This window comes from Passer montanus, unplaced genomic scaffold (genome assembly GCF_014805655.1).
Source record: "Passer montanus isolate IOZ18808 unplaced genomic scaffold, ASM1480565v1 scaffold10, whole genome shotgun sequence".
Lineage (NCBI taxonomy): Eukaryota > Metazoa > Chordata > Aves > Passeriformes > Passeridae > Passer > Passer montanus.
Window position 1 is genome coordinate 17342102 of NW_024356505.1, and position 13518 is coordinate 17355619.

General features: G+C 37.1%; 1 protein-coding gene across 2 annotated transcripts in view; it reads left to right on the top strand.

Annotated features, from left to right (window-relative positions):
• THSD7A (thrombospondin type 1 domain containing 7A) overlaps positions 1 to 13518 on the top strand; it is a 265269-nt gene that overhangs the window by 138957 nt on the left and 112794 nt on the right. For both annotated transcript variants that reach the window (XM_039711276.1, XM_039711285.1), the window contains one exon: positions 9889 to 10720. In XM_039711276.1, the coding sequence (XP_039567210.1) occupies positions 9889 to 10720 (832 nt within the window). The remainder of the gene's footprint in view (positions 1 to 9888; positions 10721 to 13518) is intronic.

A 13518-nucleotide genomic window follows, 5' to 3' on the forward strand; every position in this document is an offset into this window, starting at 1 on the left:
GAAAAATAAAAGCATTCACTTGGTCTTGATGAAAATTGAAACAGAAATACTCTTCTTTTTTTTAAGGCATCAGTCTGCATTAAAGTGTGCATTAAAGAAAATCGCATTTAACAAACTGAATTGCAAAATTATTTGCAATAGAATTTAAATCTGATTTAAAGTCTTTGTTACCTGTTCTATGTGACTAATTGTCATTCGATTACGTGAGACTGCACAAAAATAAACTCTCCTAACATTACCAAGAAATTGGTGTTGCAGCACATGCTGATGCCCAAAGTAACATGACAAGCACTAGTAGCGTGTTTACAATAGATCTAGTTGGGATTCACTCTGATGAAAAGTAGAGGGCAAGCCACTATTAGTTAAATTAGCAAAAATCTGCATTTCCTCATATTGTTAGCGAGAACACTCATTGACAGTGAGATTTTCAGGTTATGTGAGATGTTATCTCAGCAGTGATTCAGCTAAAATTTGCTTTAAGATTTGTGGATAAAATGAGTATAAAATGCTTATAGGAAGAAAACAGTGAATCATTGTTCAAAACCGAGGAGAAAACTTCATCTTAATCTATACAAATCAAATCCTTCTTTTTACTAGGCATTGGATTCTGAATTGATTTTCTCAGTAACCTATCTCTTAAAATCAGATTCTGACAGAGATGGAACTGTAAAAGTCTACAGGGACACAGATAAGAATAATTCATGGTGATTTTTTTTGGTTACACATATTATTATTGGGCTTTCATTGTAAAATGACAATATTTACTCATGATTACAGTCTGAATAGTAATTGGGAGTAACTGCTGATTTCATGGATTTACTTGCAATTGGCCCTGCTGTTCATGGGATTGATTTTTGTTTCATTTTTCTTTGCCCACTCTATATGAAAAAAATATGTTCATTCCATTTGCTTTCTATCATTAAATTTCTATACATTTTTATCATTCTATTCTGGTAGCATGGAACAAAGAACAGTAAATTTAGGAGTTTCTAATGTGAGTTCTAAAACCGATTTTACTTAGAAGGTGAAGGAACACATGGATTTTCTTTATCTGATGTCCATATATAAGTATTATTTATATGAGAAAGTTTGTATCAACGTGTCTGCTGTGGTGTGTGAGATGGAATTGATGGGAAGCTGGGAGGATACCAGGGAAAACATCATATTTGCTCACCATATTTCTGTACCTTCTTCAAGCTCCAGTTCTTTGTTGCTGGGGTAGGTAGGTCTTTGGCCTGACTCAGTGCAGCTGCCTCACAGGGGAGAGGCAGAGCAGCTTTCAAGTGTGGATGATCAGAAGAAAACCAAAACAGACGTGTGGCAGAGATACAAGCAAAGGTTAATAAAACCTTTCATCCATCTTACAAAGCCTGCAAGAGTGTTTGCTATGTATGAGAATCATCATTTTGTCAGAAGAGCGTTATCTGGATTTTCAGCCACCAGTGTGACTAGAGAGGCAACATAAGAGAGCAATGTGGGGAATATGTTAGGATGGTTTAACACCACCTTTAATGAAAGTAAGAAACATTCATGAACCAGCTTTATATGTAAACAGACTGTTGGCTAGAAGAAACTATTCAATATCAGAAGTATTTATTCCAACATGACTAGAAGCTCAAAGCAATCTAATTGCTTTGTAGAACATAGAAGCTCTATTTTTCTTTAAACCATGCTGCTTCAATTAAATATTCCTTTTGTGCGTTCATTTAATATTCGTTTTGTCTGCTACTGCTATACTATGTAAAGGGAAAATGAACAGTAAGAGGAATTTGTGCTAAAGAAATTTGGAGGAAGAACTGTTTTAAAACTGAATAATGTTTTGGGAATTAGCTTAAGTTTATAATAAGCCTAAAGGAGAGGATTTCATTCCAGGTGATAACAACAGCATAAAGCCAGAAATGTTCTGCACAGTGAGCTGTCAACCTTTCATGTTTGTTTATGTGCCAGTATATACTTCAGAAAAACATGTTGCTCTACTACAGCAAGCTGAAGGCTCTTGATAGCTTCGGTGCAGATAGCAATTTCCAGTGTTACGCCACTGTACAGTCAAATTACTTTGGGCAGAAATGTTTTATGAAAAGTGTGGGTCCTGATGCAGTTTATTTTAAAAATTGAATGTGCACAGCCAGAGCAACAAAATAAATATTAAACAGTGACAAATATAAGAAGATGGTTGAGGGTTTTTTAAAATAAGTATTGAATTAGGTTCTCAGCCCTGGCTGTCTAGGGCAGATGAAGAATTAGCATTATATTAAGAAGAGGAGAAAAATTTTGAGACCATTTAATTTCTTTATGTTTGTTTTCATTTCCTTTTTTTTTGGTATTGTAGAAATAGATACTTTTTAGCTTCTCTATAATTATAAGAAATGGAAAAAAGAGTCAATATCTATTATAGTTGTTGCAATATTAAAGCACAGAAAAAACCACAGAACAGCCAAATAACCTCTCTCCTAAGTGAAATACGGTGTTAAAACTGCCATGAATTATAGCACAAGAAACCACATGAACACTGGGAAAGCATGTTGCATTCAACACTTTTTTTAGGGAATATACAACCTTGTCTTAGACTCACCAGTTTTCTAATGTATAAAATTTCATTTCCTCTGTGCTGGAAGAAAAGAAATATTTGGTTCTAGTAATTGTGAGGTTCTAATATGGCAGTGCTGTTAGGGAAACACTGAATAAGTGTTATGCCTTTTGTGATGTTGATGTCAGAATTTAAAATAGTATGGTTACTCCTAGGTTTGTATCATGTGTGTTACATTCATGATTTTTAGGGAAATTAGAAAACAGATGGATAATGTTAATTACCATATTGTGAATAGTATCAGGAACTTGTATGAATGTATTTTCCCAATGGATATTAATACAGGAAAAAAAATAAAAAGACCCACATTTTATTAAGTGGTTATGCACACTTGGAAAGATAACTAAGAGGCTGATTTTTATATGCTTCAAATTGCCTTTATTCCACTGTTTGAAGTACTCTGGAAAGTACTCTGGAAAGCTGGGGAAACAATGTGCAATTTATAAATTAGTTTAATTTACATTACTTTTTAATGGTATTTTTTTAAATTTCATTGTTAATTTGAGAAATTTCAAAAACTTGTTCTCCAGATTCTGAAATTCTTTGAATTGTACTGAGCCTTACACTCTTCCTTATGCTATTCGAAAATAAAAAATTTGATCTAAGAATTAAATAATTTGTAGGCATATTTGATACTTCATTATATTCCTCTGAATCACAGGAGTTATGTTTTATTATGCTAAGAATCCTTTCTTTTTTTATCTCTCTTCTATATCCTAAATCCCTTTTCTTTGATGCAGACACTGCCTTGCATGTTCTTTTCAGCCTCTGAAAGAGGAGCCAAGAAAGACAAAAGCATTGAACAGAAACGGCAGTCAAGGTGATCCATAGCACTCCTGGAGGGGAAAATTTGCTGGCAAACAGAGCAGGCAGCAAGTCATACAGCACCCAGGGAGTCCTGCCATGGCTGGGAAAGATGCAAAAACAAGGTTTTGTCTATCAGTGCTCTTCTACTGTGCTGGCACTCCCAGTAGTATAAATTATAGAATCTGTCTGTCCAAATGCGGCCAGCATGTGGTGTTGGCAGCAAGACAGACTCTGTATTTAAAAAAAAAAAAGTTACCAGTAATTGATCTAGAATTACAGCATTTTGCTGTACTACCTTTTGCCAGTGTGACAAGCAATGTGTCTGTATCAGTGAGATTGTTCTCTGTCTAGACTTCCACAATTAGCTACTGCCTGTGATATAAATACTTTGTTGCAGCAGTGGTTGTTTTTCCTTTGTGTAAAGCAAATATAAATAGTGCAGGTATACTGTACCAAGTTAGAGACATGCTTCTTATATTTTAATTCAGCCAAGCAGATCTGCAAGTGATTTTGGCAGAGCTCTGAAGCTGCTGTATTGTTAGTGACCTGCTGTTCATCCAGCTCTTTGACCGGCTCCACTATCAGGGGCTGTAGTTTGCATTCAGTGTCATTTTCTGAGTCCTTCAAATACTTCTTGATCTGTGTCTTTTTGACCTCTCTTGAGATTTACTGCTTTGGATTGAACTCTATCTTGTAATGCTTCTGTCCTTCTGACTCAGCCCTGTATCACCCAGTTAACCATTTTTGCCCCCTTCACAACCTTTTCATGATACAAAGAAATTTGAGGGCTGCAATATTAGGTAAGGTTAGCTTGTTTCTGAACTTAGAAAAAGTAGATTTTTGCTAATCAGTCTCTCAATAGTCCCATTAAATACAATCCTCTCAAAATACTAAAAACTAAGCTGCTCATTGTCTCATGCAGTCTGAGTCTCCCTGGCATTAAACTGTTAATGCTACTTACAGGCACCAAACCAGTAACACAAAATGGGTCAAAACCAATTCTTATAGAAAGTACGGCAAAATTCAGTTTAAATCAGTGCAACCCCCTTTGTTAAAATGTGAGTAATGTCTTGCTCAATGCTTTAAGGTGTGTTTGGAGTTACGTGTTTGAGGATAGTTGGGAGATTATTTTGTCTTTTTTGTATTTGTATGAGGAGGAGAGCTCAAGGGATTTTCACATAGCCTTATATGTCCTGGATCAAAGTTCAAAGTAAGTTCTTTTTAAAACAGAGATAATTTTAATACCTGAAACAGTATTAAAATTTACTATAATAAATACAATGATAGCTTACTTTGTTCTCAGCTGGAAAACTGTCAGTGCTTTAGTGGGTGTTTAGTTTTCAGTTTTTGACTCCATTGTGGTTAGTCCCTGAAATTTCAGAAAAAAACTTGCAGGAATGGTTAATTCACTTATGTTCCTGCTCTCTAAAAAAATAAATCTTAATCCTTCAGAAGCTTAGAGGGAATCTTAATATTGTATTTTACAGTAATCTCTTTAGAAGACAATGAATTACAAATGACATTTTAGACTCAGTAAGACTTCAGTGACAACTCCCAGAAGAAAAAGAAGCAAGCTTCCTATTTATTTCTGTAACTGCTGTTTGTAAAACACTGATTAAATAAAGAGTGGATAAACGATAGCATTTTCATGAAACAAGTTCAACTCACTACAGGCAAAGTATGATTCGTTCATCTAAGTAGGTTTAGAACAAATCCAAAGAAAAGCTATTTTGCATTCACAGCAGCAGCCTTTCCTCCCCAGTGTGAAATGGTTTGAGTGCACGTGCATCCCATTGGCAGGGCGGGTCTGGATCAGCGCACAGCAGGGACAGCAGAGTGTCCGTGTGAAGGTTGCTTCACTGGGAAAGAGAGAACCTAAAGAATATTCATAAAGGCCAAATTAAAATATTATATGAAGCCTTGATTAGGCTTGACAGATTTCCTAAAGACATTCTTGTTGTTACTAGTGCTTAACATCAGCTGAAGATTTGTGAAAGGGCAGCCACCCCTACCTCCTGCAGCCTTTAAGTAATGGTGGGTGAGACTCTGCGCTGTGTTCTGCTGAACCCTTTCATTCTGAGTTGCATATGCATGCTACTTTAGTTTCTGTGAAATTTATCACAAAACTTTATCTTTACAAATACAGTGGTAAATGTACTACCCATAATAATGATACAATATAAAAAGCATAGCACAGGTAACTTCTATGTGATTTTCTCATACTTCTGAGAATCATTCACAACTTTAAAGTGGATTAGCAATACTTTAGGATTCATTTCTTTGACTTTTTGGAAAAGTCACAAAGCCCCTTTTACTCAGTTCAGATACATTTATTTTCCCGTGATTAATTTCAAAAGATGACCATGCCTCACCTTGAAGCTTGCAATGTTTTGGGGGCCACTTAAGTTAGAAGTGAATTCTTAAGTTAGAATTTAGGCTCTTGATAACTGGGAGAGAGATGGGTGGTTGTAAGGAAAATTGGAGAGAAACCTCTCCCTCTCTTTTCCTGACGTCCACATACAAATGCATAGCAACAGTATTCCTCAGCAAGTGCTTGAGGTTGACTACAGTGACTTGTGAGTACAGGGAAATGAGGGTAAATTAACTGAAGACTTCAAAGGGCGCAACTGAAAAATAACAGGAATATTGGTTAATGTGGATGGCAGAAATTGTTTTCAAAAGAAAAAAAAAGGTATTTATTGGTATAATTTTGGTCAAAGCAAGTTTCTATTAATACAGCTAGAAACACATGAAATTATAAATTTTTATTCTTTAAAAACTAAAGAAAGGAATTAAGTATCAATTCTCCTTTACTCTAAATAAAATGAATTAATTAACCTTTTGAAATTGCTTGGCTATTCATAGGTATTTTGAAATTTATTAATTGAAAATTAGCTTGATACTCTTGTTCTTGATGAATGCTGAGTGTGGAAGTGTAGGGTTGAGGTCTTTTTTTCTTTATGTTTTTATTTCTCTATATATTCCACAATCCCAAATTGAAATGTAGCTAGTTGTGAAGAATGGTATCAGTTGTTCTTTTGTTTTTGTTTTTGTTTTTTTTTTGTTCTGTACATTAAAAACCAAATATTCATCCTTGATTCTATCACATAAACATAAAAAGTTTTTTATGTTTGTGATTAAACTTTTGAGGTTAAAAGAAACACAGAGAAGCAGTTGGTTAGAACATGGTGCTGATAACACCAAGGCTGTGGGGTTGATCCCCAGAGAGACCATTCACGGAAGAGATGGACTTGATGATCCTTGTGGGTCCCATCCAACTAAGAATATCCTGTGATCCTGAGGACAGAAAAGAGAAACCATTTGAGTGAGAGGAGGGTATGGCAGCCAGTGTGTAGCCAGGACTGCAGTGCCAGAGGCATTTCTGGAGGCCAGACAGCACAGGACAGTTTCCTGCCATTTAAAATCAGGGAAGAGTGAGAGGGCAGGGAAGAGGCTTAGAGAGCAGGGAAGAATTGTTTATTTGTGTTTTGTTTTGTTTTCTGCTTCTTTAACACCTGCCCCCACCCCGAATTTTAACTTTCTGTGGAAATGAAATTTGGTTAGGTCAAGTGTGGAAGCACTTTAGTTTTTTGAGGAAGCTCACTGAGGACAAAGCCTAAACAGATCCTTGCCTCAAAGCTGTGGTTCCCTTTTAGACCCTGTCATAGTCATATAAAGAAGTGTGTAGTAGAGTGAAAATTTAAGCTTTTAGTGTACTTGAAGTCTTTTTCTCTAAGTTGGTTATTTTGTCTTTAAACTTTAAAATCAGCCCAATGTAGATAAGAGGGAGGCTCAGATACATCACTAAGAGCTCTGTGTTGACATGCACATGAACATAGAATTACTGAGCAGCAGTCTGCTCAAAGGGTCATGTAAATGTGGTTTGTTGGTACTCACCTGTAATGATTTATTAAAATGTTTTACTATTTCACAGGACAAGCAAAGTAATGCAATTTACTATGAGTCCATCTGTGTATCTCATAATTGTGTATTATTCAGTTCTAAAAACAATGTATTTATAATCAAATGAAAGAATTTGGTTTTGCCCAGTTAGCACAGTCACATAACGGAGTTTTTGTTCATATTTACATTTTCAAAGGCAGTATTTATTGCATCAAGGCTGAGATTTTTATAATTTTCAATAGTGTTTTCACTAATAATTTTCAACCTGCCTTAAAATTGGATTGAAGATGTTTTGATGACAGGCATGTTTTTAGGTGCAATGTGATTTTTTGACGATTGTTGAATGGAGATGTGATAGACTCCCAAGTGGGCAAACTTTTCATCTGGGGTACAGTAACAACCTGATCTTTAGAAAGAGGAATTTTTTCATTGAGCACACAAACCATACACAAGGTGTAATGACATGGTAAGGTAGAAATTCGTAGCTTGCAAGATGAGCAGTTTATTTCAATCACAAGTGGTTTTTGTATCCCTGCTCTAATTGAAGATTTTCTGAAGTCTATTTTTAAAAAAATGGCAGGTGTTCAAAGTGATGTTTTGAGGAAATGGCATCTCTCAACTCAGTGTAAATACACCCAAATTAAATACAGCAATAATTATGTCATTTGTGGAAGGCTGGTTATAGATAAAGTAGTGCAGTCTTGCTGAAATAAAAATTGAAATGTGTTTACATTTAATATGCATTAATTTTTCTGTATAGATAGATAGATCTTGGCAACTATAATTCAAACTTAATTTGCAAAAAAAATATGGGGGATTTTCCATGGGCTGAATCTGTCAGCTGCTATGGCTATTTTTAGCCAGCTAGTGTTCATTCTCAGGGTTTTAGAACTACAAGTGAACTGTTCAGCCACAGTGTTCCCTTAAAAAAGGGACAATAAGGAGCAGAGGCTAAGTATATAGCCTATCATCAGCCCATTCCCAAACTAGTACTGAAGTTAATGTTGGATGAACAGATGAAAAGTGTGTGGAAGGCAATGAGAGTTTTAAAGCTCATGGGAATCAGTAATAAGATGTGGCCACATATTCCTTCCAGACATTCAATAAGAAGATGTTGTAAATAATTTGTATGTGCCATTTCACTTATTCCTGTGCAGTACTAAAATTATGCTGTTAACCTGCTTTGAAAATAGTAAAGACTAAGCCTGGCTTCTTCAACAGCTTTACTCACAGAAATAGTCTTGTACTGGGGTCATTCAGGTGAATGAGGATTGTGTGGCTTGGCCCCAATTTCTTCATAGGATAGAGAACTCCCCAGTTAGAGAAAATATCTTCTGTGTGGTCAAGTGTCTGCAGATAGATAGCTTTTATTTGATAAATAGTTACAGGGTTTTCTTCTGAATTGCTTATTCTTTTGCTCTTATGTGGTAAGTCAATTCACAGTATGTATGAGGAGAGATCTTAAAAAAACTTAAAAATGTAGGATTTTTTAACCTTTTGCTTGTGGATTTCATGTTGAACTGGAGCAACTACATCATCTTGTAAGGATATAGCCTTTCATTTATTTTTATTGACATTTATTATAACAACATGTCACATGTCAAATATTTACCATAGACCTTGTAGATTTAAGAAAATGGTAGGACCTAATTGGTTGTAACTAGGTGTAAGTTACTCCTGGAGGCATTCCAATTGGACACAAGAGGAAACTTTTACAATGAGAACAATCAGAATTTGTATCATTGAAGTGATAGACTCCTCAACATTGGACACTTAAGTTCCAGTTGGACAGGGTGCTGAGCCATCCTGTCTAGACTGTTCTTTTGCCAAGGAAGTTTGGACCAGAAGATCCTTAAGGTCCCTTCCAACCCAGTATTATATGATTCTGTGATTCAATAGCATCTGTTATTTGGAGAGTTACCAGCTGGTATGTATCTGTCTTCAGGAGCTTATTCTTTCTATAATAATGTCACAGATTGTGTGGAACAAACATTTTTTAGCTGGATTTTCATTTTATTTTAGTTGTAATAATGGAAAGACTAGAAGTGGCCTACTTGAAATCAACGCTGTTTTTCAAAATGTATTGTGTAGTTTTTCTCCTTTTTGCATGCAATATGGAAGGAAGAGAACATGGTATTAATTGGCATCAAAGTATAAAGTGTAGTGCTGTAGAAATGTGAAGAAAAAAATTAAACAGTCTGGAAGAAGTTAAGTGGATGAAAGAGATCCAATTCATGCCTTCAAGGGAAGAGTTTTGGCTCCTACCTTGTCAGGAAAAACTAAGTTGTGAACGTGATTGCTTAGTTCCTAGTTCTCTAACATGATTAATTCATGTGTATGTTCAGGAATTATTCAATAGTAAATATTCAGTTTGTCTGGATAAAAAGTGAAATGTATCTCTAATCATAAAAACAGTAGGTGAACAGTAATCCCATACTTGTATTCTCAAAGTCTGAGTTTCTATTCTCAAAGTTTGAGTTTCTCCAAGGATGAAATTCTTAGACATACAGGAAATACTGAGAGCTTGCTTTTGCAATATGGCAGAGAAATAACGTAAGTGAGCAATGTTAACATCTTCTCTTGTTTTCCAGGTCCATGGGGGAGGTGCATGGGAGATGAATGTGGTCCAGGAGGCATCCAGACGCGAGCGGTGTGGTGTGCCCACGTGGAGGGCTGGACCACGCTGCCCACGAACTGCAAGCAGCCCGAGCGGCCGGACAACCAGCAGAGCTGTTTCCGTGTCTGTGACTGGCACAAGGAGCTGTACGACTGGCAGATCGGCAGCTGGAACCAGTGCCGGCCTGTCCTCTCCCGCAGCCATGAGAAGCCCCTGGAGTGCCTCCGAGGGGAGGAGGGGATCCAGACAAGGGACATCACCTGTATACAGAAGTCCAACGGGGTTCCAGCTGAAGATGTCATCTGCGAGTACTTTGAGCCGAAGCCCCGGCAGGAGCAGGCATGCCTCATCCCGTGCCGGCAGGACTGCATCGTGGCCGAGTTCTCGCCCTGGTCCGAGTGCTCCAAGACCTGCGGCAATGGGCTCCAGCATCGGACGCGGCACGTGGTGGCTCCACCACAGTTTGGTGGGTCAGCTTGCCCCAACCTCACAGAATTCCAAATGTGCCAGTCCAGCCCGTGCACTGTTGAAGAAAGCCTGTACAGCCTAAATGTGGGACCATGGAGCGCATGCTCGGTGCCCCATTCGAGACAAATAAGGCAAGCAAGGAAACGAGGGAAGAGCAAAGACAAGGAAAAGGACAGAGAAAAGGCCGTTCGAGATCCTGAGGCTCGTGAGTTAATTAAGAAGAAGAGGAATCGTAACAGACAGAATAGACAGGAGAACAAGTACTGGGACATACAAATTGGGTACCAAACAAGGCAGGTCACGTGCACTCACAGAAATGGGAAAACTGCTGCTCTGAGGTAATCACTATTTATGTTTGCATACTTTAATTCTTATCTGTTTGAAGTAAAACATGCGTAAGTGTATTTTTTTACGTAAACCCAAATCTCAGAATGGAGTTCATGCTATTTCCACTCCTACATCCGTCATCAAGCTGAAGTGTTTTCTGTAACGTGAAACATGCAAACTGTGCTGGTGATCATACTGAGCATCACATACCTGTGTGCTGTTAAGCTGTGCTTGTCCCTAACTTCTGTTTTCTTAAATAGATTTCCTCCAAATGCTTAAAGATACATGTCAAATGTCTGCTCTGTTTCTGTGGGTTCAGGCAGGCACCTGCTATCTAACAAGTCATGCATTTTTGAAATAGGTGATGTAGATGATGGGCACAAAGACTAACAGGAAACTGGACTGAGTCAGACTTACAGTAAAAGTACAAAACAAGAGAGAAGGATGCAGGAGAAAGCAGCAGCTACTCATTCCCATATATTTTTTTAAAATAGATGAGCATGAAATATTGTTTTGTCCCTCTTGATTCCTGTGGCAAAATTTCTGAAGGGGAGACTGTAAAACCTCTGCGCTTGTTCCATGTACTTCCTCTCTTTCTTTCTTGTCTGTACCTTTATGCTGTCTGCCCTGGGTTTTTTCTGGTATTCACTTACATATCTTGATTTATATTTACTTTTCAAGTGTCCTTTCAATCACTGATGTTTTGATAATTCTTTCCACAGGCTTCTGGGTGTGTTTCTAAAATTGTATTATCTTTAATTTGTTTTATCTGGCATCCTCTTGCTAGCTTATGTATTTCTTTCCTATCCCCCAGAATGTTTTTATTTAACTCAAAATCTTCTTTCAGTCTAGTCTTTCTTTCTTTGATGTGATTCTATTTCCTGCCCTCTAGTTCAATGCCTGATAAATCAATTTTACTTCAGCTGTGAAATGACTAGGATATCTTGCTGAATGGGGCTGACAGTCATTGCTGCTATGTTAGTGTTTAGGAACTTCTTTCAAGGTATTTTACTTTTGAATTTTTGTTGTGCCATTTAAACATTCTATGACAGAACATGTAATTGCTTCCACTTTTCAATTAGAAAACAAATTATATGCTTTTTTTTCAAGTGTAGAAAACTTTTTTTTGAGTATAATTCCTTTCAAGAGATGATCCAGCAGTGAAAGAGGAAAATGATAAGTTCCCTGGTTTAAGGGAAGAACTGAAAGGCTTGGGTTGTTTAGTTGAAGGAGCGACATATGGGTGAAGATGTGAATGAAAAGCCTATGAGTATGTAACAAGCCACACAAGGAAGAGTGGAACAACCTATTCTCGTGTTATAGATGTATTGGGAAAGCAATAATGGGCAAATCACAGCAATGCTGAATGAGGCTAGGCTTCTCAATACCAGGAATAGTGAGAGTCTGGAGAAAATTGCTTGGGCCATGTGTGGCATGACTTGGGCCATCTGTCTTCAAAGGTTTATAAGCAAAGGCTAGAAAAATGCATATGTCAGTGATGGCACACCTGGAGTAGCTCTTGATTAGGGAAGAGCGACTGACTGCATAGTCTTTTTGCAGTCTCTTCTAGGTCTGGTTTTCTTTAGTTCTTTGAGATTTTGATCCACACTTTGATGAAGGTCTTCGCAAGGAATCTTAAAATCAGCAGCTCGTGCAGGTGTTGGCTGCAGCACAATTTCATTGTTGGTACAGAAAAAATTGCCTTTACTCCTTCCTTTTCCAGCCTCACATCATACAGACCACACTGTGCCTAGCCCAGAAACATCATTACCCTTTAAATACAAGGAATAATTTATTATACATCAGTTGCTATCAGATAGCAGCCAGGCACTCTTTTTGAAAGTCCCTAAGTTTTTGAAAGGTTAAGAAAATTATTGAGTAACAAAAAAGGGAAGAATGACACAGTCATGCCAAAGCTCTGATAAATGGTAAAAGAAAGTAAAAGTACAGTTGGAAGTCAGTAGCATACTTTACTCATCACTTTTACACTCAGTCTTGAATTCACTTAGATCACCGGCGCTGTATTAAGTTCAGATACCACGGTGTCTTGTGCAATTTCAGGCTGGTGCAGGGAAGTGAATAAAACCCTCTTGCCTAAGGCAGTGAAACAATAGATAATACAATGTAGGATCAATTCTTCAAAGAGATGAAAATTAAACATGGTGCAACGGGCATTTTTGGATAAGATTTTATGCTTTTATTGCACAAAAGATTTCTAGTAGTCTTCACATCAATTTTAATATAGAATTTTTTTTCCAGTTGCATAGTATAAACAAGAAAATTTAGTGAAATTACTCATATGAGAAATTCTGGTGCTGGTAACACAGCTTTCAGAGGCCAATGTATGTCACCTATCTATCCATTTACATAACTTATGCTGCACCCCTTCACTAAGCAATCAAATGCTTTATTCTATGACTGCCATTCCAGAACCTGAAACAATAGAATTATTTTTCTGCCCAGGGTTTCAAAGCAGCCAGCTCAAATGATTTCGTAATCTTCATCACATAGTAACTGTGTTACTAAATAATATAGACAAGTAAGGTGACTGGAAAACCTGCCCTTCTCATGTGAAATGCTCTTCAGCTTAAATAGTCCATTTTCAGTGAGTTTTGACTACTTTAGCAATCAGAAACAATCAGCCCCCTGGCAGCATGACTGAAAGAAGAATAAAAACCCTCAGGCAAGTAATATTTTTTGCAGAGATAGCAAAATTGATATATTATAAAAAGGGTTTTAAAAATGAACAACTTTCAGAAGGGTGCTACAGAGAAAATGGTTCTGTAACGCTGTCAGCAAAACTTCAAAA